At 48.8% G+C, this 26,040-nt stretch overlaps 1 protein-coding gene across 1 annotated transcript in view; it reads left to right on the top strand.

The window, feature by feature from the left end:
* LOC125944412 (solute carrier family 13 member 5-like) overlaps positions 1–26,040 on the top strand; it is a 39,123-nt gene that overhangs the window by 12,430 nt on the left and 653 nt on the right. The window contains exons 5-14 of the mRNA XM_049664868.1: positions 1,397–1,519; positions 4,449–4,982; positions 11,369–11,438; positions 12,639–12,758; positions 14,084–14,200; positions 18,397–18,477; positions 19,561–19,659; positions 20,604–20,811; positions 23,720–23,881; positions 24,545–24,682. Of these exons, the coding sequence (XP_049520825.1) occupies positions 1,397–1,519; positions 4,449–4,982; positions 11,369–11,438; positions 12,639–12,758; positions 14,084–14,200; positions 18,397–18,477; positions 19,561–19,659; positions 20,604–20,811; positions 23,720–23,881; positions 24,545–24,682 (1,652 nt within the window). The remainder of the gene's footprint in view (positions 1–1,396; positions 1,520–4,448; positions 4,983–11,368; positions 11,439–12,638; positions 12,759–14,083; positions 14,201–18,396; positions 18,478–19,560; positions 19,660–20,603; positions 20,812–23,719; positions 23,882–24,544; positions 24,683–26,040) is intronic.

Raw genomic sequence — 26,040 nt, 5'->3', positions numbered from 1 at the left:
TCGGAGGCCACGAGCCGGTGGAGCCAAGCCGGTGCAGCCAAGTTCGCTTGCTTCCTCGATCACACAGCTAGGTCACTCTAACATAGCGGAGCGCTGTCTAGTATGCCACGTGCTGCTCGACAGCAACGAGACATGTGAAAAGTCGAAGCTAAAGACCATCACAATGGAGCAGGAGGCAGCTCTAAAGGCTGTCGCGTCAGTGCTAAGAAGTCGCGTGTTGCACACGCTGAAGATTCTTCTGTTGTTTAATTCAAATTATATCGCATGCATAGCTGTGTAGAGGTTCCGCGGGCCGCAACGTCGTATTCTTATTTCGATGTTTACAATTGTGCACCCCCCATTGGGCATATATTGCAGTAAATGGCCATAATGAATATAACGAAATAATGAATACAGCGAAGAAAATTTGGCTCCTCCTTCAACTTCGTTATAACGAGGTTCGTTATCTAGAGCGATGGAAGGCTGCGCTGCATAACGAATAATCATATGTTCTAGGGCATATTTGGGGCTTGAGAGATAGTACTATAAAGCTCAAGGTAATCTATACGAACCTTAAACCCCATATGGTTGAGTATCGTATTCTGAATCTAGAGACTTCTGGGAGATTACGCTTTATTTTTTTGACGGCACAAGGCTCCAGCGCCATAGACATCCGTGACGGCGGCTGTGCACAGTTTACTGGAAGAACCTGTGCCCTCTATAAACTATAACATGCAGCATGGCCGCGGTGATAGGAATAAGTGCGGTAGGCCCTATCGAAAGATGGTCGCGTGCGTCTGGATGCTCTTACATGTGCGTCATCGAATTTAACATATGCGCTCACGGCGATTAAGTAAATTCTAGAACATGCCACAATCATTTATTAGCGCACCTGCATCTGATGCGCTACAGGCTCTTTTTTTTTTTTTTCAGGAAGCTATTCAACTACGTTCAAGCATCATGTGTCATCTGATATCGCGAGCGCGTTCCTTCGCGACATCTGAACGTGATGCTAAAGCCTGCGTGGAAAAAGGCAATAACACTCGCGCGACAATATCAAACTGCCTGCTCCTTTGATGTGTTTTAATGGGTTAGCATTCTTAGGGTATATTCCATGCACTTTCCGGGGTCTATGCATCTATCTGACGTATGACGCGTTTCTCAACGTCCGCACGCACCTGCGCGCCGTGCATTTCGGAGGCCACGCGCACGCTTTGAGGCAGCAGCGCTAGATGGCGCCGAGTGTCCTTATAGGGAAGCACCAAAGAGCATGCCTCACACATAACTCGTTTCTGCGGTGGCAATGCATTGCGTCTCTATATTGATTCCATGCTTAACGCATTACCGTCAACAGTCGTCGTGAGATGGATTCTGCCACTATTTGTCTATTTTTGTTTTCTTCCGCTGCGACGGACAGCTGCTCAACTGTCGTCCGGCGATGAAGACGGCTACAGCTTCATGGCGGCCGGGCCCATGTCCGAGCCACGTGTCTTCGCCGTGACGATCGACAACCCACCGGAGGTCAAGAAGAAAAAAGGAGGTACGCCTTCGCATCGCATATAGTCTGTAGACCACAATTTGCAGTGCATGTAGGTGGCGGCCATATTTTGTCGGGGACCGCGGGAACTATAGCAGAGGAAACGGCCGAGATAGCGTTCAGTCTGTTCCTCTCGCATGCTCGTTCCTCTCGCATGTGTTTGCTCGAAATGGCTTTGTCGTCAGCTGACATGTCATGAAACCCGCAGCCCTACGTTGGCCACGCAGACAGATGGTGTCCGGAACCAATATTAAGTAAGATCGATCTAACCGCGGCTGCGAAATTAAAATACAAGTCTGTACGGACATCTGAGCCATTTCGCGGTCGAAACATTGCTGCGTTTGTGGTCGCGTACCTTCTTAATTATTTCTTATGCCAAATTCCGTAGAAACGACACCGCCACAGATTTCTAATTGGTATCCTGCGGCGACCTACCACCTCCTACACCGGCGAATTTCCAAATTTCAGCATTCCGTTCGATTTTCAAAATTTTATTTATTTCAACATACAGAAGTCGCGAAGAGCTATCGCAGGAGTGGGGAGTACAAGATACAATGCAAACTCAATGGTTCATGATGTATAACAGGAGTGTAAAAGGCGATGAAGATCGGGCATTAGCCGGTAAAGCGTTTCAGTGTTGTGCAGTACGGGCAAAAAGAACTGCATTTCAAAAACTCAGTGCGTGGATGAAAAGGAGATATATATTTAACGCATGATAGTGTCTAGCGAATGTAAATCTGGCAGATGTGATGTAGTTGCCGAGTAGAGGAAATCTTACATTAGTAATAAGGAAAACCGGATACGTTGTACGCATTACTTTAACATCATTAACATCATGTCTTCCCCTTGACCCCACAAGAATGGTATCTTGATAACACATGTTGCTCCTTTGGTATCTTTTAAGGGGACCGACAACCGTCTGGAATGTGTCTTGAGATTATAGTGCCGATAGAAAGATAATGCCTCACAATGAAAGGAACAAGCGTACTATTATCCTTTAAATGAGGAATTGTAGTTTGCAATCCGCAAAGATAACTCACGCAAAAATGACGGGGAGGGGGTCACATTTCCACAGCGAAACGTGTCATCAGGCCTTCAAAGCCATGTCCATTTCTAAATAAATGGTTTGATTTGTGTAGCGCTCGTGTTTGTAGCGATCTTTGAAGCTTATTTTATGATTTCTCCACCCTGTATCGGCCTTTGGGCTAACAGTATCAATAAATAAATAAAATTAACAAATAAATGTACAGGCCTCAGTCAGTTTCAAATACCATATCTCTAAAACCACCAAAAATGTTTGTTTCTTATTATTGCAAATTATCTCTCTTTATCTGCGCACTTGTAATCTGCAAATAGTTTTATAGAAAAGTGGCGCTGTCTGCGCGGAAAGAAATGGAGCCATTAATTGACGGAGCACCGCCATCTCGCAAGTTTCTCGCAAGGGCAAAACCAGCCCCTGTACTGCACCGACTGTATACCACAGTGACGTGCAGGCGTTTGCACGCCAGCCGACAGCGAGTATCACGGTTAATTTCTCCAGAGAAGATCGGACGCCTGATGAACAAGCTTCCGATCTTTTCTGAAAACATGGACCACGAAACTTTACCAAGTGAGAAAAAAAAAAAAACAGCGAGTCCGCACTGGTAGCTACCGGCCATCCTTCGTTATCGCGTCCAGGCTTAAGTTCCACGATATCTCGAGAAGATTACGCCGGCGTCGGGTTTTACTGCGTATGTTGTCGATTATATATTCATAATTGACTCTAAAAGCAACTGTGAATATCTATGTTTCGCTGTCATGATAACGTCGTGAGAACATCAGTGAATGCTCCGTTTAAACGTTTATCTGATGCATGGTGCCATGCGTTTGAGCTAGAGTTGTCAGTGGCCTCCGAGATCGCAACGGCGCACTTTTGACGAAGGTACGCCGGTGTGGGATTTCGGAAGCCACGCTTTGGCGGTTGTGTTTCCTACAAAAACTACTAGAGGTAAATCTGGTACTAGTGCCTAATAGTTACGGGGTTTTACTTGTCAAAACCACCATCTGATTATGAAGCACGCCGTAGTGGGGGACTCCGGATTAATTGGACTACCTGGGGTTCTTTAACGTGCACCTAAATCTAAGTACACGGGTGTTTTCTCCATTTCGCCTCCATCGAATACCAGCCGTGCATGGCTGGGATTCAATCCCTCAACCTCGTGCTCAGCAGCCTAACACCATAACCACTGAGCAACCACGGCGGGTTGGCGCTAGTGCCTATGGGAGCTGTAAGATGGTAAGCATGAAATGTAATGAAATGATGTAAGCATGAAAATGGCGAGTATAATACATCGACTTGCCCAAACTTCGCCCTTCTGGTTTCAAGGGGCTTGTGACTTTGAAAACTGATCATCGCTGTGGCGGCAATTCCAGGAGGGGGGTTTAGCGAGAAACACTATATGCCGATGCACTGTGCATTGGGTGCATTTTAAAGAATCCCAGGTGGTCACAATTAACCGGGAATCCCACACTATGGCGTGCCTCATAATCGCATCGGGGTTTTGGCACGCAATTACACCCCAGAAATTATTAAACTGATCATTTTCAACAAAATATTGCGTTAAGAATGCAACCAAAACTTCGCAGCGATTACGCATGTGCCCAGACTCTCGTTGCCTTCGTGCAGGAGAAAAAATGATTCCTTGGAAATTTGCAAAAGGTAAAGCTCAATAAATAACGCCACAAGAACGCCTGAAGCCACAAGCGCGAAGACTAGAAATATCTATGACAAATTCATGATTCCCATGGCAGGCTTAAATTAAGGTCCCTAGATGAAACAAGTTTTTTTTTTCTCTAGGGACCTTATAGCCGAACTATGGCAGCGATCTTTCGTAGGAAACACTGAGGCGCTGGTTTTTCCAGTCATCGTTCCGATGCCGTTGAAACGGTGCAGGGCGACGTAGTCCTTCTAAGGCGACAACAAAAGCCAGCACCTCGAGCGCGGGTTCGAGCACGCCGCAACCGTCGTCGGAGCGCGCTTCCTTGGTCGCCAGCGCGCCCTCCAGCGTGAGAATGCCCTCGGAAATCAGCTCAGATAGCGCCGCAGTGCGTTCTGCCCCCTCGACGGACCAAGAGCTACCGCAACCGCAGACGTCGACCAGCAAGGCTCCGGCCGGCTCCAGCGTCGAGAAATCCAAGCGACGGGGAACGGTCCACGTGAACCTGAACCGGGACAGCGTCCCCGTGCTTCAGCAGGCGGGGAACAGGGCAGCGCTCCAGCCGATGTCGCGAATCGGGTCCGACGGCGCGTCGCCAGACGCGGACCTCCGCAAGGCCGCCATGCGCGACCGCAAGATCTCCATCTACGAGCGCGGCAAGACGCTGCGGCCGGGCGAGGATGACGTCAGCGTGGCCGCCAGCGCGATCGAGCCGAAGAGGCAGTCTCGGAAGAAGAGCTCCATGTTTGGCGGCATCCGGGAGTTCATCAGTAAGGGCCCGCCAGCACACGGGAGGCTTCGGGAAGCGGCGCAAGCGCCAAGCGTAAATTGTTGTTGTCAAAGTTAATGCCCGGGTATAACGGAGACTGGATAGGTTAGGTCAGGTTAGGTTAGGCTTCACGAACTGACGCAATATGACTTGCTGTCTCGATTAAAACCCGGAAAATAACGAGGATGCATGGTTAGGTTAGGTTATAACCTAACCTAACTTAACCGAACCAATTTGTGAAGTCTGTAGGCTTCACCAACTGACGCGAACACGGAAGTATAACTTGCATGCTCTCTCAATTAAAACTTAGAAAATAAGGTTAGGTTAGGTTATAACCTTACCTACTCTAACCTAACCAATTAGTGAAGTCTGTAAGCTTCACCAACTAATGCAAGCACGAAGTATAATTTGCATTCTCTCTCAGTTAAAACCCGGGAAATAAGGAGACTGCATGCTTAGGTCAGGTTAGGTTAAGTTAGGTTAGGTGGTTAGGGAGGTTGGGGTATCGCGGATCTCAATGCTACGTAGATATATTTTCTGGACTATGCAACTAAAGTATACTGTTTTCTTCAGTGATTGAGCACCGGCGATTCATCCTCGGTAGCGCATTCAATTAGAAAACGAGTGCGAGAGCAGTTGGTACGTGGCTGAAACATTCTACCAGTGAGCTAAGGCTCAGAACAGTGGACGATAGGTAAGCAGCACTGCCAGAGAAACGTTGTACAAGAACCATGCCGGCCTCCTAATCGCTTGTCATCCTTCAATTCTACTCTTTTTCACCGGGGTAATATTTGACATACACTCATGAGTGATATACTGTGTATTGTTCATTATGCCATTACACATTGCCTTACTTCATGTTTACCTTCTCCAGTATTAATTCTAATTAGTACTACACAAACACGGCGTATGACGTTGCCCATGGGGTTTAATTAGCTCTGGTAATGAATTGCGCACGAATCCACAGCGTCTGTGAACTTGCGGCCCATGCCGAAGTTGGCCATCTAATAAAGGATATGGTTAAAACTCCGGCATCAAATGCCGCGAAAGAAAGAAGAAAGCACACGGGGAGCCGCCTTTTCTCCATTTCCTAAACCAGCCATTTTGGGGTTCAACTTCGCTTCTGCCCCATCAGTTACTTGATGCCAAATTATCAGCAGTCTTTGGTCGCTGTACAACCGCCTCATCGCCCTCGATTTTCGACGAAACAATTAACAGAACACACGTCACCTGCAAAACCTGCCAATCTCATCGCTGCATAATTATCTGCCTGGAGATGCGTAACCGAGCCCGTTTCTCCGAGCTGACTTCCCCACAACAAGGGTCTGTGTGCAGTGAAACCAGCTTTCACTATTATTAGAGCGCTACTCCTAGCTGTCCGTTCCTGCGGCGAGTGTCGGCGTTCCCGGCGTCACCGAGCGAGGAGGAAAGTGGAGAGGAGGGTGCAACGGAACCATTAGGCGGAAAGCGGAGGAGGAGGGTATGGAGAAAGCGTGAGAAGAAAAGCGTAGTGCGGCGACGATGGCGCCAGAGTAGAGCGCGTCGTCTGGGAGGTCTGTCGGCGGCGGCTTCTGTGAATCGCGCGTACACGTCACCCACGCGCTGGCCCCACGCGCTGGCTCTCGCGAACTCCCGAATAGCGAGGCAGTCGCGCCCACAATTGGCTCCGTTTGCAACGTTCCGCTCGAGACCGATTGTACGCGCCAGCGAATCTATCGCGAAATGAAAACACGCATAGCGCTGCGCTTAACTTTCGCATTAGGGAGTATCGTAATCGTCGGTGAATTTTATTATTATTATTATTATTGTTATTATTATTATTATTATTATATTATTATTATTATTATTATTATTATTATTATTATTATTATTATTATTATTATTATTATTATTATTATTATTATTATTATTATTATTATTATTATGTAATGAAGAAGAGTGACCTGTGCCTCAGCAGCATCGCCACCGGCATGAGCTCGTGGTTGCTGTCCTTGGCCGAACGCTTGTGACTGCTACCCGTTCGCCTGCATTCGTTGCTATTAAACCTCTTAGCAAGTGGTGGAGTCTGCTGGGTTTCGACCACCCTGGAACTGCGGAGTCGCACTCTACCCCCCATCATGCCCGAGGACGCAAGCGGCACTCCTCCAACCCCTCCACCGGCGCCGCCCACCCTGGTTTGTGCCGGCGCCTTGCATCTGCGAGATCCCCCTATCTTCTCCGGCACTGATGAAAAGACGTTGAAGATTGGATCTCCTCATACGAGCGAGTGAGTGCCAATAACCATTGGGACGATGCTACCAAGTTGAGAACCGTAGCATTCTATCTCTCGGACGTTGCGAAACTATGGTTTCTCAACCATGAAGGCGACCTCACTACGTGGTTGGTCTTCAAGACCATGTTTACCCAAGTTTTCGGTCGGCCAGCAGTACGAAAGCTCCGTGCAGAACACCGTTTGCGCACACGATCCCAAGAGAGCGGAGAGAATTTCACGAGCTACATTGAGGACATTCTTGACCTTTGCAAACGGGTGAACGCGTCGATGTCGGAGGAGGAGAAGATCAAACATATAATGAAGGGTATTGAGGACGACGCATTCCAAATGTTATTATCGAAGAGTCCTCGCACTGTCGTTGAAGTGATCGAATTGTGTCAGAGTTACGACGAGTTGCGCAGGCAACGGCTTCACACCAGACGTCCCCCTGCGCCCGCCGACTCTGTGTCCAGCCTTGGTGTCAGCGACGACCATGCTGCCCTGTTTCTGAAGATTCAGGAATTCGTTCGCGCAGAGGTGGCTCGCCAGCTATCTTTGATGTCTTGCGTCCCGGAACCACCACCCGCTTTGGCACCTACGATCCGCGACTTCATCCAGGAGCAAGTTTCGCAAGCCATTCCTCCAGCACGTGATCCGACGCCAGTCAATGCACCTCTCACGTACGCAGAAGCAGTTGCCCGACCTCGCCCACAAACGCTCTCGCCGCCCGCTATGCATCGACCACCGACCTTTTCGCCGCATCCTATGCCGTTACCAGATCGACCGCATTTTCCGACTTCTCAGCCACGAGTCGGAGCTTACCCCCAACAATGGCGCACCTTCGATGACCGTCCAATATGTTTTGCTTGTGGTGGTGCTGGTCATGTGGCGCGCCATTGCCGTCGTCGCATGCTTCCTTTCCCGAACATCTGGCGAGCGCCACCGTTCCCCGCTCAATTTTCATCGTCGCCTTCCAGCCTTCCTACCTCTTCATTTTGTCCTGATCGCTCACCCACGCCTACCCGCCGCTCACCATCTCCACGTCGTCGCTCGCTTTCTCCGATGCGTCGCCGTGCCGGACCCACCGAGCAGGAAAACTGAAGGCCGCAGTTCCCGAGGCACGAACTGCGTCTACGTCGAAATGCTCAAGTCCTCGTCCCTCTCCAGCCAACGTAATTGAAGTGTATGTCGAAGGAGTCGCCGTCCTGGCACTTGTCGATACAGGAGCCGCAGTATCTGTAATTTCCGCCAAACTCTGTCGCATACTAAAAAAAGTTCTGACGCCTTTATCCGACCTCTCCCTTCGAACCGCAACCGCTGAAAACATTACGCCTCTCGCTGCATGTACTGCTCGAGTCTTCATTCAAGGAGTTCTGTATACCGTCGAATTCGTCGTCCTGCCCTCGTGTTCCCATGACATTATATTAGGCTGGGACTTCCTTGCAAATAATAACGCCGTTATTGACTGTTGCCACGCCGAACTTGAACTTTCTGCGCTTCACGATTTTGAGACAATCGACGACCACTCTTCTAGTGATAAACTTTTTGTGTCCGAAGACAATGCCGTTCCTCCGTGCTCTTCCCTGCTTGTCCCTGTGTCGTGCGCCGCTATTTCTGAGGGCACTGTTCTCTTTACGCCCTCTAAAGTGTTCCTTCGCCGCAAATGCTCTCCGCTGCCCTTTGCTCTCCTTACTCTTCGCAGTGGCGCCACGAAGATGCTCGTCGACAATCCCACGGCGTGCCCTTTACCTTTATTTCATGGCGAATGCCTAGGCCTTGTTCAGCCGGTCGACACCTTTTGCATCTTTGACGCTCCTGCGGCTTCTACTCCGACAGACCTTAGCGCACTTTCTTGTGACCCTGCGGTTGATCAGTCCCTGCGCGACGCTTTCAACCGCTCCATCGACGATGAAACGTCATCTTCACAAAGAAGCCAGCTGCTCGCTCTGCTTCAGAAGTTCCGCGCCTCTTTTGACAGCCCTGCTTCCGGTTTGGGTCGCACATCAACCGTCTTTCACCAGATAGATACCGGCAGTCATGCACCTCTACGGCAACGCCCTTATCGGGTATCCGCCTCGGAGCGCCGTGTAATTGATGACCAGGTTGATGACATGCTCAAGCGCGGGGTTGTACAGCCTTCGAACAGTCCCTGGGCGTCACCGGTCGTTCTTGTTAAGAAAAAGGATGGCTCTATTCGGTTCTGCGTCGACTACCGACGCCTGAACAAGATAACGCGCAAGGACGTTTACCCGTTACCGCGCATCGACGACGCCCTCGACTGTTTGCAGGGAGCGGAGTTCTTTTCTTCGCTGGATTTACGTTCCGGATACTGGCAAGTTCCTATGGCACCATCTGATCAGCATAAAACAGCATTTGTGACGCCTGACGGATTATATGAATTTACCGTGATGCCTTTCGGCCTGTGTAACGCTCCAGCCACTTTTGAGAGGATGATGGACAATATTTTGCGCGGCCTCAAATGGAACACATGTCTCTGCTACCTGGACGACGTCGTTGTCTTTTCCGCTGATTTCCATGCACATCTCAGCCGTCTCGAGCTCGTTCTGAAATGTCTCACTGACGCGGGACTTCAACTCAACTTAAAAAAATGTCGTTTTGGTGCCCGAAAGCTCACCATTCTTGGCCATGTTGTCTCGCGAGACGGCATTCTTCCGGACCCAGCCAAGCTCCGCGCCGTCGCTGACTTTCCAAAACCGAAGAAGTTAAAGGAGCTTCGAAGTTTCGTTGGTTTATGCTCGTATTTCCGACGTTTCATTCGAAATTTCGCATCCATAATTGCGCCCCTGACAGACCTTCTAAGCGGCAACAACGAACTTTCAGCTTGGTCGCCCGCCTGCGATGACGCCTTCACGAAATTACGCCGCCTGCTAACCTCGCCACCTATCCTCCGCCACTTCGACCCTGCCGCCCCCACGGAGGTCCACACTGATGCCAGCGGCGTAGGACTCGGTGCCGTACTCGCGCAACGGAAGGCGGGGTTCGATGAATATGTCGTCGCCTACGCGAGCCGAACTCTGACAAAAGCCGAGGCTAATTACTCGGTTACTGAGAAAGAGTGTTTAGCCATTATTTGGGCCCTTGGGAAATTCCGCCCTTATTTGTATGGTCACACTTTCGACGTCATCACTGACCACCATGCCCTTTGTTGGCTGTCCACCCTCAAGGACCCCTCTGGCCGACTTGCTCGCTGGGCCCTTAAGCTACAGGAGTACGACATCCGCGTTCTTTACCGTTCTGGCCGCAAACACACGGACGCTGACGCCCTTTCTCGCTCACCGGTCGCAGCTGACAACGCTTGCCTATCCGCCCTTGAGCCCGCATTTGCATCACATGCACTGCACAACATGCCGTCGGAGCAGCGCAAGGATCCCTGGATCAGTGCTCTCATCACCATCCTTTCTGATCCATCCACCTCTTCACCATCTCGCGCTCTTCGCCGCCAGGCTACCCACTTCTGCATTCGCGATGGCCTTCTTTATCGTCGTAATTACCTTTCTGACGGACGCAAGTGGCTTCTTGTGATACCCCGCACCTCCACCACTTGCTAAGAGGTTTAATAGCAACGAATGCAGGCGAACGGGTAGCAGTCACAAGCGTTCGGCCAAGGACAGCAACCACGAGCTCATGCCGGTGGCGATGCTGCTGAGGCACAGGTCACTCTTCTTCATTACAATTATTATTATTATTATTATTATTATTATTATTATTATTATTATTATTATTATTATTATTATTATTATTATTATTATTATTATTATTATTATTATTATTATTATTATTAAAGAGCATCGGTGTTTATTTTCTTCGGCAGCGAATTATGGTATAAAGACAAGATAGCAGGATGCTGCTTCGTTCATTTTCCAGTGAGTCGTCATGATTAGACAGTAAATAAATACCTATTGATTGTGCATTCATTCAGGTTGCGTTTTTTGTTCTTTTTCTGACAGCGCCTGTTCAATTCGCAGTGCGGACCACAAACGTGCATCTGCTTATATTCTGTCATGCTGTCCGACGTTTCGAGACACAGCTTGCAGAGGGCGCGTCATAGATTAGTGCCACGTTTTTCTCCCGTAAACATTGTATGGTATTTCATTCTATTCCCGCTATGCTCCCAGAACGACGACTCACAACGAGCACCTTCGTGGACAGCAGCTACCTCCAAGAGCGGATTGCCTGGGAGAAAGAGTAAGCGTTATATAACTATGAAGTTAGAGAAAAGGAACGCTGATCAGCTTTCACCGTCTGCAACGTGCAGTCAAACGCCTTTATAATGAAGTGCTTGGGGACTCCGAAATCGTTCGTTATACATGTCACTTCGTTGTAAAGGTCGCGCCCCGCACAGCTCACAATAGAACCGGGACATAATTATTGCTTCGTTGTACAGATAATTTTGTTGTAGATGCGTTCGTTATTGAGGCATATGGCTTTATATGGCAAATAATCCCCTGCAAGAATAAAATAACCCCCGCTGTCGCCGCACCAGTTCCCTGCCTAAAGTTAATTTCCTAGAAGTGCCTAGTGCGTCCACGTACACGATCGTACAGCTGTGATTTCATCTTTATACACCAGGATGTTGCGACAATGGTGCGCGGAAAGCATATACAGTAGAGAAGCTTTCAAACGCATCATGTGGTAAAAAATGGAAACGATGCTTTTGAAAAGAAAGAGCATGGAGGAGGCAGTCGGACAGATGGAAGGGATGACGTCTTGTATTAGGGCATGTGACCCGTTCGACGAGAAACAGGGAGTGATGCACGAGAATTATGGGGGTGAGCACGATTGGTTTAAAAGAGAGTAGTGCCACATGATGCATTAAATGAGCCGAGCTGCACGAACTTCGTTGCATCGCGACAGTACGCGAGTTAGAGGAGCTAAGCAAGGAATCGGTGTGCGTTTCAATGTCGAAGACTCTTGCTACATGTAATACCAGTTACCAGTCTGCAGTAAAGGCACGTAAACATTGCGCATTCAATGAACAGAGCAGCACCATCGTCAAGTTAATGTGTGGCTCTTGAATAAGAATCGTTGCCAAGAGGAAAAACACACATTCGAAAGACATGACAACGACCACAATGATAACATGCGATTTGTAAAAGAAATAAGCCTAGTTTTCGAAGGGCCCACCCCTAACGTTGGGGGTTTATAAGTTAACTTCATGTTGTCCGACTGAGTTTGAGAATATTGGGATTCGTGCTAGTTCATTTCCACGCTATTATATTATTTTGCTCTAGCGAGTTACTCGTCATGCTCACATGCCGGAAAGGCGCCCATGCACTCGCCAAATGGTTTCGGGCGGAGCGAGCAGCTGTCTGCGTCGCATGTAAGATTAACGTCGCCAACTGTCAACCTCAACATATCCAAACTAACGTTCTCTGCTTGTCGCAGGAGGTACACCGCCATTCAGAAGGATCTGCTCATCGGCATCGCCCTGACCGCCAGCGTCGGCTCCATCACCAGCTTCCACGGGAACGACAGCAACATTGTTCTCAGCAAGTACTACGCCACGTGAGTCGACTCTCTGAACTTCGAGTTGACACAAAGGAAATTTCGGTAGAGTTTCAAGAGGCAATACGAGCTCGTACGTATGGCAGTGAACGACGCTCTCTCGTGGTGTGACCGAGCACACTAGTAGGCTGCATAACATCTGTCGGTCACCGATTGGGAGCTCTACATTCATTGTGCCACTGAGGAAAATGAACACAATAATTTACAGCGCCTACGTAGGAGGCTCAATGGGGGAAAAAATAATAGCTTACGGAGAACCTAGCCTAACCTAACCTAACCAACACTGTTACAAGTTGCACGAGTGGACGTAGTACGGTGCTATTGCACAGAGTAGTCCTGAACGTTTCCGTAAAGCACACTGCGATGCCGAGTGGCGTCTCAGAGGTAAATATTCGAGATGTCACGATATACAGTACTATACGTAAGCAAAGAAGTTGGTATACATGTGGTACGAAACGTTGAAAGCGGAATGTATAGTGTATCTTTATCACCGTGTCCTCCTGAATCAGCCAACAGGTGTGCACACAGCTGCCATCTCACTGGTGTGTTAAGAATATATTTAGTGACCTGAAACGGTGCGCTGAGATTATCAACTGGCGTGCACAATTTGAGCAATCTTGAAAGTTTCAGTAGAATAGAAGAGCATGTGATAAATGGTGCATTACATTGACGTTCACGTTCTTTGCACCACAAACATGACAACTGACAGAGAAGGGAGGAGCCATGCCAAGTGCTACTACCATGTGTAATTTATTTTAGACGTATTCATTTATACCACGCGCATATTGGTATATGCGGAAAGTAGGTCGATTAGCAGCACTGCAGATCAACGGAATGACCACAGGCCAAGATTTCAGTAGCAATTAGTAGTACGTTACAAGTAATCGAAGATTACATTGCGCGATCGCCGAGTTAGGACAAATGCAACCGTTAATAACAAGAACACGTTTGTAGCTTATCGCGAGCATTGGCTTTAACTTGACCATTCTTGTCCGCTTGGAAAATTAATCTGTAAATCACAAGCAGTGGGCAAAATGAATGAGTGTTCACAAGCACTGATTGATGTGGTGTTTAATGTCCCAAAGCCACCGCACTTGCTACACAAGACGCCATTTGCAAGGCTCCTGATTTATTCGTCTATACCGCCTTCATAAGGTGAGCCCAGTGCTGGCTATGGGAGAGCGTTTGCATTCCACCGCAATCGAGAGTACGTGCGGCGCTACGTGTCCTGGAATCAATGAGTCCTCGAGTGTAAACATGCGAACTCCAAAGTGTGTTTCCGTGTCAACGATAGCTGTCGACCCCCCCCCCCTTTCCCCCTGCAGCAACGGTGACCGCAAGGACCTTACTACGACGCGATGGTTGCTGGTCACCCTACCGGTCGCCGCCAGCGCCGTGGCCTTCGCCTGGAGCCTCCTCATGACGGGATACCTGGAACGCTAGTGAGTCCTGCTATCGCTTTCCGCCCGTACCACCCCCTTGAATAAAAATCAATCTTGTCGTCATTGACGAGTGATGCGCCACAATCCCAGAATGAAGGATGGGGCGAAGATAAGTCCCGAAATAGTCGCCAAGCATGGGACCTTTCGACAGTCATGTTTTAATTTTAGTACATTTTTATTTTCACAGGTAATACTAGAGGAGCCGTGAAGGCACGGGTTCCTCTAAAGGACACACGCACACAAGAGAGCAGGAAATCTCGAAAGGCGGAAGAACTCCTAAAAATAAAATAAAATGAAATGAAAAGACTCGATGGCCGTGTACTTCGGACGCATGCACAAACGGCGAGAAGGATAGTTGCGCACGAAATGTTTTAACTGCTCGGCTGATTCCTGCGCTAGACAAGTCTAACGCGAAAACAGAAACTTGACAAACTAATGTGACAACAATTAACAACAAAAGCACGCGAGAGCACGTAGATTGTTTTTACAGCGAAACTGTTTACAGCTAGGGTTCCGTGGATTTTTCAACTCCGTAAGTAAAAATGTAGGTCCCGATTTTGATGTAAAACTGCTTCATTTTAAGCGAAACCCTATACTTCTCATCACTTGCTTATGGATTTTGAGTAAATTACTTATCAATAAGCACCATTTTTAAGATCAGTGGACTTTCTGGTAGATAATAAAGATTTACCGCTGTGCGGCCCGCGTCAGCCATATGTCTACATTCACACCATCCTCTTTTTGTCGTCGTTCCAAGCTCGTGCATGCATAGTTTCTTTCCGCTCTCCCGGGTCGGTGGCACCATCGTGCGTTGTCAGCAAGAGAAGTGCCATTCTTCATTTTTAATTTCACTTCTCTCGTCGAAATGGGGTGGCCGCGTATACTACGCACTCCCGAGGAGCAGCGAGCCTATGAAAAGCGACAGCGAGAACAGATGCGAGAATGCAATCGGCGGCGGCGGGCGGCAAGCAACGATGAAGATCATTCCCGAGAGGCCAGCCGCAAGCAGCTCGCCAAGCAAGACGACGCAAGTCGTGTGCTTTGCGTCGTGTGCTGGACAGCTTCGCTGGTCATCCACCTTCACAGCGTGGAATGGCTCATGATTTTTTTTATGTTATCGCCTGAGAGAATTATGTCAGCTCAACAAATTGCTGCAGGAAAAAAAATCGGCGTACATTCACGGAATGTTTATTAGGTAGGTGCGCTTTGCGAGTCACTGTCGTTTATGCTCCTGCCAACCTTGACCAGTCCATGTTAGCAAGCGGGATGATAACGATACTATAGGCACAGCGCTCTTGGATCCCGAATTTGAATTGAATTAATTCAATTGTGTGTGCTCTATGTGTGCCAGAACCAGGACCTGATTTTGAGGCACGCCATAGCGGGGGACTCCAGGTTAATTTCGACCACCTGGGGTTCTTAGCTTACGTCCAGGGCTCGGTGCACGAACGTTTTTGCATTTCCTTCCCATCGGAATGCGGTCGCCGCTGCCGGGATCTAACCCGCGCAATGCCGTAGTCACGGGGCTACCGTAGTGACTGGCGGATCACGAAGCACGCCTACGCAGTAGACGTTTTGGGCATCTAGAGCATGTCATTTGTACATGGCAAGGTATGTCGTGCATAGTTCATTTGCACTTACTACAAAACTCTCCTAAAGAGACACCAAAGAGCAACACTTGATCAGTTTATATTGAAGTTCAGGAGTACTCATTCAAAGCTGCAGTTTTCATTCCCTTGGTGAAAGCGGGTGGCTGTAGAGAATGAAAGCCTCACTTCCCCTCTTTGAAGTTCGCGCCGGAGCCTCTGTGCGTCACGGTAATGACGTCGAGGATTTGAAGGTATGTTCGCGTATTCCAGCGGCTTTGTTAGACCCGAAGTTCTAGAAACTTTAGGGACTGAGTTTCTCGTTCCTTCAGAATGCATTAATGTCCATCTTTACTGATAAACATTTAACTAGACCCGACCATGCAGTTCTAAAACCTTAGTCGACGCTTTCAAAATTCATGACTTAATTATAAACTAACGCGGCTAATTCAGGACAGTGTCGTCGCCCTTTAATTATTGCATCATGTGTGGTGGCTTCCCAAGGGTCCTCTCACGGTTATAAGATTGCGCGTTTTGCTATTGCAGAAGCATAACTTATTGATAAAATTCAAATGCTCCTCTTTAGTTTCTCCTTTAGGTCTGTGCACACAGTGCGCGAAACTCTGCGTGGGAATCTGCATGTCACGTTGCCGGTTCGCCTCCAATCACATCTCGACACGCTGGCTCTTCCCGCCTGTACATTTTAGTCTAAAGTTCCCGACGTTCCAAATATTCTCGCCTTCGCCCCCCGACCACTGCCTCTCTTGCTCTTACGTCAGCAGCATCCTTCGCTTGAATCGCTATGTGCGGCTTGATTTTGAGCTCATGACGCTGAGCGTTGTATTCCTGTTTTAGAGCGATAGCTCTACTACTCCAGGTACAAACCCAGAAAACGCCTGGTTCCGCAAATCTGCTGCATACACCGCGTGGGCGCCCATATACATTGAAAGCGATCTGCGATGTGGACAAAGTGCGCGTTCACACGGGCCTCATCTTCAAAGCGATCTGCGATGTGTACTAAGTGCACCGAGTGCTAGTAGCGTCGTGTGTGCTGTGCTTTCGACGCTTGGTTTGCATTGAAGCGAGACGCATCATGAAGGTCAATTGGCTCGCTGCCGCCCCGAGCAGCGTCTGTATGTTGTCTTGTGGCGCAATTGTAGATGCGGTAGTTGCTGACGGCACCGAGCAGCGTCTGTGTCCTTTCCCAAAGCAAGCAAAACCGTGCTATCGCTCGACAAACTTCGTTTAACCTCGTTCAAACACGGCACATTTTTTCTTTCGTCAACGTTGGTGCTAAGCCTCGGCATGCCTGCGTTCAGCTTAAGCCTCGCACGCTGACAGGGAGCAATGAGTGGGCCAGTCCATGGCCTCTGAAATTGCTCGCCACGCGCGGTGACGGCCGCGTTCGCCAACCGATCTCAAAGGCCGTCGCCAGTCAGACCCATTCGTAGGCTGAGTGGGCCGATCAAGGAGGGATGAACGCTCTCACATTTCTATGCGCGAGCGCACCTTTGATGCTACCATGATGATGGACACATAATGATGAACACTCACTGAACTTCGTTCTTGGCATCGACGGAAAGTAAAACAGGAAGATATCGGAGCCAGTGTGTTCAAAAACGCGGTTATAAGACTATCCTGGTAATGGTGCACCATGCGTGTCCACGACAAGGTTTTGAAGCGGTTTGAAACAAGGGCTCATCCCCGAATGCGGTGCGATCAAATACATGGGAAGGTCAATCCCGATAACGCTATCGCATGGAGATCTGTCAGACTTCTACCCGACGGCGGGACGACGGCACCAGTAATAACGTTTTTACACCTGGTGACAAGTTTAACTGCTATCGCCATTTAATACAGACTACCACTCGCGTCGTCTCGGGAAATGTGCCTTCTAGATCGCAGCTCTTAGGCACCCGTCCCTTCGGCGAGTGTCGGCGTCCCTCGTAACCGAGCGAACGCGGAGGAAAGCGGAGGAGGAGGATATGGCGAAAGCGGGAGAAGAAAAGCGTGGTGCCGCGCAAGACGTTCTCTTCGTCGACGATGCCTACGAGATGACGCCAGAGTAGCACGCGTCGTTTGTTCACCGATGACGCCACTGATACCATATATGGAAACAAAGCGCTGCATGAGCAGCGGTCTGTCTGATGCGGCTGCTGTGGTCACGCCCACACGTCACTCACGCGCTGCCCCTCGCGATTTCTCGATTAGTGAGGCAGTCGCGCCACACTTCGCTCCTTTTGAAACGTGCCGCACGAGATAGATTTTCCGCGCCAGCCAATATATCGCGAAACGAAAACACGCATAGAACTGCGCTATAATTTCGCATTAGGGAGTATTGCAATCGTCGGTGAATTTTTTTTTTTCGCATCGATGTCCGTGAACATGGCATTCATAGCGTGAGACACGTTGCGCACTGAAGTGCAGCGATTTACAGATGCCTTTCGTGGCTCCCATAGCTGTTGTTTTCTTGAGTTCTCCAAAATAACGCTGCTGCATCGCATTCGGAGTGTATATTGAGTCTTGACTAAAAAGGAAACGCGATTTCGTAGCGCACGTACCTGTTACAGCAGAGGTGAAATATTTTCTCGTCGCGTTTGTCTCTTGCAGTGATGCCGATGAGGACGAAGACGCCAGATACGCCATCAGCCAGGTGCTCAAGCACAAATACTACGAGATCAGCTCTTTCAGGCAAGCCCTGCTAAATTATTGTGGGCAGTGCCCTTGAACTGAGCCCTCCAGGCACGATTGTGCCCGGGTACCATTTATACCAGTCTCAAAACTATTATGTAACTGGTATATAGGACATCACATATCTAACACAGGGCGACACTGAAAAATACACTGCTGCTCTTTCTCGTGAGATCGTGGAGAACAGGACGATGCAGAGATTGTGATCTTCGCGTTGTGGCATGAGAAACTGTGGCGTCCTGGTTAGGTGCGTAATTTTAGCTTTATTCTGAACCGCCGCGGTATTGGCTATGGCGTTTTCGCTGCTGAGGTGGAGGTTGCGGGTTCAATCCCGGCCGCGGCGGCCACATTTTGACGGGGCCATTTGCAAAAACGCTCGTGTACTTGGATATATAAGTGCACGGTAAAGAAGCCCACGTGGTCAAAATTAATCCGGAGTCCCCCCCACTACAGCGTGCCTCATAATCATATCGTGGTTTTGGCACGTAAATCTTGGTCGTGCTCGCAGGTTAGAGATGGCAGCTCCTCCAATCGCTCTGAGCTGTAGCGCGGTGCTCTGAATGAACCAAGCGAATATGTCGCGAGCCCTCGATTTCATCCCGCCGAATGTAAATCGTACCGCGAGAGCGCTTTACAGCCCTCTAAAACAACCAGTCGAATCTATCATTAATGCCACTCTCCCCTCGTCCATTCGTGGCGCAGCGCGCTATAAAGCGTCGGGCTGCTGTGCTGCGATTCCCGCCCAGCACCGGAGAAATTTTGAATTATTTTTTTTAATTAAAGAGCACCGTAAAAGCGGTTTGACAGATGAATACTAGCGGGCTAAAAAATGCGTAAAATACCCAAAGAGTGCTAATCGAATTGAAGAAATATGTGTGGAAAGGGGGGCTAGAACAGCATGGTCCACTACCACACTGGCACGGCAGGTGCAAGGTTGAGATTCAGGAACGTTATAGTTCCCCATAAGGTTTATTTTTTTAACATCCTTCAGTTCCCAAGAATGTTCCTTGATAGTTAAATATTATAGGAAATGCGAGAAGTTATGCGTGTGTGCCATCTTTCTGCATGCGAACCATCGTGTAGCCTCCGAGACTTTGTGATCCTGCTCGCCACATTGGCTTGGTGCGCCAGCAAGATCGCCTACGCCCACGAGGAGACGCTGACAGAAGACAAGGTCCTGCAGTAAGCGTGCCGCCACAATCTTTTTCTATGGAACTAGCCATGAACTTACGCGAAACCGTCGCTGTTTCTTAAACGTTAAAATGACATGTAAGTATCATGCCCTGTAACGTATCGTCCATACTTACCCGGTTATCTCTGAGATAACTTACACTTCGATCACTCTGATATGCTATATACGAAGTCTTTGTCGCGTTCTCATGTTACATCGAACACAAGGCCTGCGTGTTTAGAGCCCTGAGTTACGTTGAACGGGTATTCCGACAGCATGCACATTCGGGACGCCGGTTACACTTTGCGTTTTCTTCTCCATTCTTAGAGCAATGTTGGCCGTCGAGACATGAGCCTGCCTATATGACGTCACATAACATGACTCGCAGTTATAGATCAACTTTGATCCGAGATATTATCTAGAAGCGATTCACGTGAATGCCTGAAGGCTCTCTACCAACCCCTCCCAGATAGCAGGCCTGTGCGCTCTGCTTTAGGACGCCATGATACTAGGACCGAAATTTTCCATTACGAAGCTCGGGGGGGGGGGGGGGGGGGGGGGACGAATGCGGTGACGTCAACATCACCGTGGTTTACTTGGGAGCATCCCAATTAGATTCTATGGCAGTCAGGCAAGGTAGCATGACGTCATGAGTCGAAGTGCACCGGCTTTGTGCGATCTAGGAGGCGTTGTATCCACACAGATTGTACTCGCAGTGACCCACACGAGCATGTTGGCGAGGAACTTTTGGTCATTCTCGCGTTGCCTTCTCTTTCTTCCTGAGCATGGTTCACAACGCGGACATAAGCCTACCTAAATGACGTTAGGTAGCGTGACGCGCAAAGCTATTTATTTTTGTGGGGTACTGTAGAGTGTTTGCAAGTGACAGAGCCCAGCCTACATAGATCATCCGGGGAAGCGCCGTCCAGGGGCTTTAAGCTTACATTGTACGCAGCGCCCCTACGAGCCTGTTGCTGGGCGAGGCGCTGTTCGTGGCCCTGTTCGCGCTGCCCGGGGAGCTGCTGTTCTGGCGCGACGCGTCGAACGATGCTTCCGCCAGTGGCAGCGGCAGGATGGCCAGCTGGAGCCGCCTGGCTTCCAGCATGCCCTGGGGTGTGCTCGTCGTATACGGCAGCGTGCATAGCATGCTCATCGCATCCAGGGTGCGCAACTTTCTCTCGAAGTTGACAGACAGAATTAGAGTTTGTTTGTTTGATTGATTGATTGATTGATTGATTAATTGATTGATCTATCGATCGATTGATTGATGATATATTAATTTCCCAAAGCTATAACGGTTATGCTACGACATATGGACTGAGGCTTTTACTGGGGCTTTTAATGTTACAGTATTATTTTCCTAGCTTCTCCCAGTTTGGTTGGTTCGTGTCACTGTCTGGGCCTAGTTTCAGTTTGTACGATTTCTCATCGGGCGGCGTACCTTCTGCGTCCTTTTCTTTTTTTTTTTTTTTCAGGCGAAGCTTGTATACGCTAGTCTGTGCTGGCGATGTAACGCTAAAAAAAAAAAAAACAGCTGCTCTCATAGCTGCCCAATTCTAGTACACTGTGACGGTGGTGCACGCCTCAGAAACGCTAGCGCCAACTTCCCCGGTGCGAAGGCCAGGTTTCAACGCGAGTTTCTTAACCGGAGCTTTGGAGCCAGCTGCAGTGCGCGTGGCCGGTTGTGGATCGAGCACAACGTGGTACTCAGTGCAATTGGTTTGAAGGAACACCGAAGAAACACGCGGCAAACTTCGCTTACCCGCATTTCCTCGACAGGAGCAGAGCTACTGATTTTTTTATACACATCTGAGCTTCTGAGGTGGATGAATGAACGATATAGTGTAGTACTTGACCTGCATAAAGGTCACGTAATTCCTGATCATCGTCATAACATTCGACAAAGTGCGTGTCGCAAAGTTTAGCTTTCCTTTCAGGAGATCAACCAGGAAAATTAGAATACTCGTGCTCTTTAGAATCGTGCTGCAATTGTAATCTCGCAATCTAAACGTCAACGCGGAATTTTGGCTGTCGACTTCCGTTGTTGTGCAAGTATCATCATCATCATCATCATCATCATCATCATCATCATCATCATCATCAGCCTATTTATGTCCACTGCAGGACGAAGGCCTCTCTCTATGATCTCCAATTACCCCTGTCTTGCGCTGGCTGATTCAAACTTGCGCCTGCAAATTTCCTAACTTCATCCCCCCACCTAGTTTTCTGCCGTCCTCGACTACGCTTCCCGGAGGGTACTGTGCAAGTATACATAGCAGTAAAGTAAGAGACCACTACACACTGCGGTTGCATTCACTGTTCCCCATACGCCCTAGATAAAGTGAGACGTTTCGGTAAATGATTTACACTACGGCAGTGTTCCAAAACGCCTACGTTTAGCGACTTTCCAGCACAATTTAGAGAAAAGTTACTAGCTTAAATAAATTATAGCAGCCATGGTACTGCATGGCAGAGTTTATAAGAAGCACCTGGCTCCCAAAGACAACTCGGTAGGATCCGCGTTTCTAGTGAGGATAGCACGCGCCCTTCTTCCTTTTAGGGGCGAAGCTCCTTAGGGTGTGAGTCGTTCCCTCCTCTGTAGTAGTAGTAGTAGTATGTAGCCACCTGTAGTTTTATGAAGTGTTCACTAGATGGCGTTCCGGTTCCGGTTCCACTTTGCGCGCGTTCGGTGCGAACGCGGGCAAAACGCCGACGGCGTCGACAACAGTTCTGCGCGTTGCTGGTGCTGCTGCATGTCCAAGTTTATACAGCTGATAAAACTACCTTGAGGCGACCCCATGGCTGCTTCGCATACTACTCAGGGTTCCCCTACGGGAAGATGGTGTCATTTTCTCTCTCGTTCCCGACGCGCGTTCTCTTTATCTCTCGTCCGTAGCTGTGGTTTACCCGAATGATCCCCCGGTGCTTCGCCCACTCATCGTCATTCACTTCGTGGATATGCTGTGATTTTTTATTCTAGTCTTCCGCACATTTTATACACCGACAGGAAAAAAAGAAAAAAAATGTCGCAGTTTCGCCCGAAAGGCGAAGCATCAATTGCGATAGCAAATTAGAAGAAAGCTATACGGACTAATGATAGCAGTTTTTATCGGCTGTATAAACTTGGACACATTCGCTTGCTAACTGAATTAACAAGCATGTTGTCAGCGCGCACAAGCAAACATGAATAGATCCCACTCGACGACCGCAGACAACCGTCGTGAAAACGCTGGCGTGAGCAAGCGCAGCAGCAGCATCGAGCGAATGTTGGTGCGGTCTATCGTTTCAACGGAAACTGAGTGGCGAAAGCACAGGGCATACAAAGCTATGAGCCGTCTGCAGATCGCTTTCAAGATACGGTGTGGGCGACTGTCTAAAGCCGGGTAAAGAACAAGTACGCAGTTGCGGGCAGAGTAGAAGCCGCACCCCTTCCCTCCCGCGCTGCCTTCCCGCTTTCCTCCTTTCGCGTGCGAGACTGTGTCGCCAGATCCCCTTGCGCCGTAGGTGCCGCAGCACAACGTCGCCGCAGGCAACCTATGTATGAACCTCAGTGATTTTTACGATGTGTACCGTCTTCCAGGTCGTAGCTGAGATACGCATGTAACTTAGCAACGGACCTGGTCTTTTGTTAGCTCAGATGGGTATAAAAAAACCACAGTCCAAGCACTCCGTACAGATGGTTAACCAGCGAAGCTGAAACGTGTGACCCCGGTGTTTATCACTGGGTTAATCCCGACGGTTCAATAAAATATTTTCTCCCTCTCTCTTTTACTTTTCCTGTCAGGACTTTGTGAGGTGCCCAGCCGATACAAAGGGTACAACGATAGTAATCATCATCTTCTAGAGTTGGCCCTGTATAGGCTCTAGTGCGATATATTATGCAAAGCAGCGACAGGTCTTGCGTCGACTCTTGTGTCGTCCCCTCTTCGTGTTGTCTTCCTTTCTTTATTTATTTTTCCTTTCTTTTTTTGCGCCACCCTTTTAAACAGATTAGGCAAAACGCCTAGTTCACATTTCTGTTCCACCTAAAAGTGCATGATCAAGCGACTCGTGATGTGTTGTCTCGCTCAGGTGTCCGGCTTCTCGGCGCTGGCGAGCGACGCGATCCTGCAGATGAACCACCTGGATCCGGTGACCAACCAGTTGATCCTCACCTGCGCCGCTGCCCTGCTCGCCGAGGTCGTCAGCAGCACCACCACGGCATCCATGCTCGTGCCCCTCGCGATAACGCTGGTACGGTGCGCTAGCACCATGGCCTCGTTTACTGCTCGCTCTGTCCTGACGTGCAGGGAGGTGTCAGATAACTTTGATTTCAAAGTCAATACATTGGAGCCCACCTTTAACAAATTTCAGTAAACTGGCAGCAAGCATGACCGGTGAGCCGTTTCAGCCCCGTCAAAGCTTGTTTGCGACTTCCGATCAGTTTAGTTCCGCTGCCCAGTAACTTTCGAAGCTTGTTTAGCGGGCAACGTCACAAAAGACAGCCTTCACAGACACAGACACAGACATGGGCTGCTGGACGCTAGTGCAATACCTGAAGCGCTGTGTGGGAACCGAGACGGTTTAAAGACCGGCTCTAGGCTTGTGCAACTTGCTTGCGAAGCGCCGAGACCACCAGCTGACATGTCACAGAAGTCGACATGGCACTGATGGATCGGTTGGTGTATATATCTATCGACCGATCGGCCGATTGATTGATTGATTGATTGATTGATTGATTGATTGATTGATTGATTGATTGATTGATTGATTGATTGATTGATTGTAAACTATTGAGGCTTCAGACCAAGCGCAAGTGTTCGTTCGTCCGTCGGCCCGTTCGCCTCCTCATTCGTAAATTCGTGAGTAACTCGTCGCCTCACTCTTTTAATTCGCTCACTTCGTCCACACCGGCAGGCCAAGCAGAGCAATGCGCACCCGCTCTACCTCGCCATTCCCGTGACGGTGGCCTCGAGCACGTCCCTGCTGACGCCAGTCGCCTCCACGGCCATCACTGTCGTGGTCTCCTACGCCGAGATCAGCATCGCCGACCTGGTAACACTGAGCGCGCGCCTCCGGAACGATCGCCTTTTAAATCAACACAAAAGAGAAACACTTGGTCACTTTAGATTGATATAGTGTTCTTGGCTGACTCTACTTGATTTCGCGGTAATAGTTCGAATATTAGAAGAGAAAATACTGTCAAAGCTTTGTTTTTGAACTTCGCGCCGTAACCCCAGGGCCCGTACACGCCAGTGTGAAGCCACGGATTGCAAAGCCTCAACTGTTCATTTTACTAGGGTGCCTCGATCTGCGCGCCCTCAGCGGAGAGCGTGCGCATCCAGGCACCCTCCACTTAACCGTTGAGTGCTGCTGTATCCATCGGTTGTGGCAAAAGTGTTCACTTTCAAACCAACAAGCTGTCACGCTTAAAGCATAAACGCACTCTAGTGACATTTATCGTTGTGTGGATCGCGCTATTCAGCTGCAACATGGAGCACTACTACAACTGAAATATGCAGTCTTCTTTAAATAGAGAGAGACTAGAAAACTTGATGCATGGTTTTTTTTTTTTTTTTTTTTCAATAGAGATGACTTAGTTCCTGAGAAAGTGTCGTCCGAAAGGGTCCCGCAATCCCTCAGAAATTCAGATCGCCTCGAAGAACAATAGGTTACTTACATTGTAGCTCTATACGCTGCGCCACGGTGATTTCGGATATGGTTCTTTGCCGGGCGCTCCTTCATGCTTCCACTCTGAGAGTCACAAAGATGGCTTCACTCTCTCATAAACGGCGAAGAAAGGTGTGCGGCGTAAGTTCATTTGTAAAAAAAATCATCAGCATTTTAAATTATTAACAGTGATTATGCTATGTAAAATTTACATATTACACACATGACGCAATATATGTCACGGGAGCTGGTGCGCCCTATGTTGTCAGTTGAGGCGTCATTCATATCCTATACGAAAGTTCCACTGTGTTCAGTAGAGGCGACGCTTAGGATATCTAGGAGTACTTATAAGTTTAAGAGAGATTGAATGGGATCATGATAAAACCACTTCAAGAAGTCAGTTTTAGCGTTCGAAAGTTATAGAAATTCACTACACATGGAAGCGCATACGCGCTTTCGTTTGCCGACATCCTTCATGGGATATCTTTTTTCTCTTTTTTTTTTAGTGACGGAATGCTCGGAATTTAGAACTACACAGAAGGCGTGAGCGCTTTCGTTTGTTGATGTTCTTTTTATCTGCGCAGTCCTCAAGTTATACTAAGAAAGCCCTTCGCATCACTTTAACTTGACTCGATTGTTCGAGTTTAGTATCCCCTTCAGATGGCATGTGTGGCCGCTTATTTCACATAGGCGGCGCACACGTGTGCTTGTTTCTGATGGCGATTCTTTACCGGACATTTCGG

Source organism: Dermacentor silvarum, chromosome 3 (genome assembly GCF_013339745.2).
Source record: "Dermacentor silvarum isolate Dsil-2018 chromosome 3, BIME_Dsil_1.4, whole genome shotgun sequence".
Taxonomy (NCBI): Eukaryota; Metazoa; Arthropoda; class Arachnida; order Ixodida; family Ixodidae; genus Dermacentor; species Dermacentor silvarum.
The sequence above is the reverse complement of the archived record's forward strand: the minus strand, read 5'-3'. Positions and strand labels throughout refer to the sequence as shown.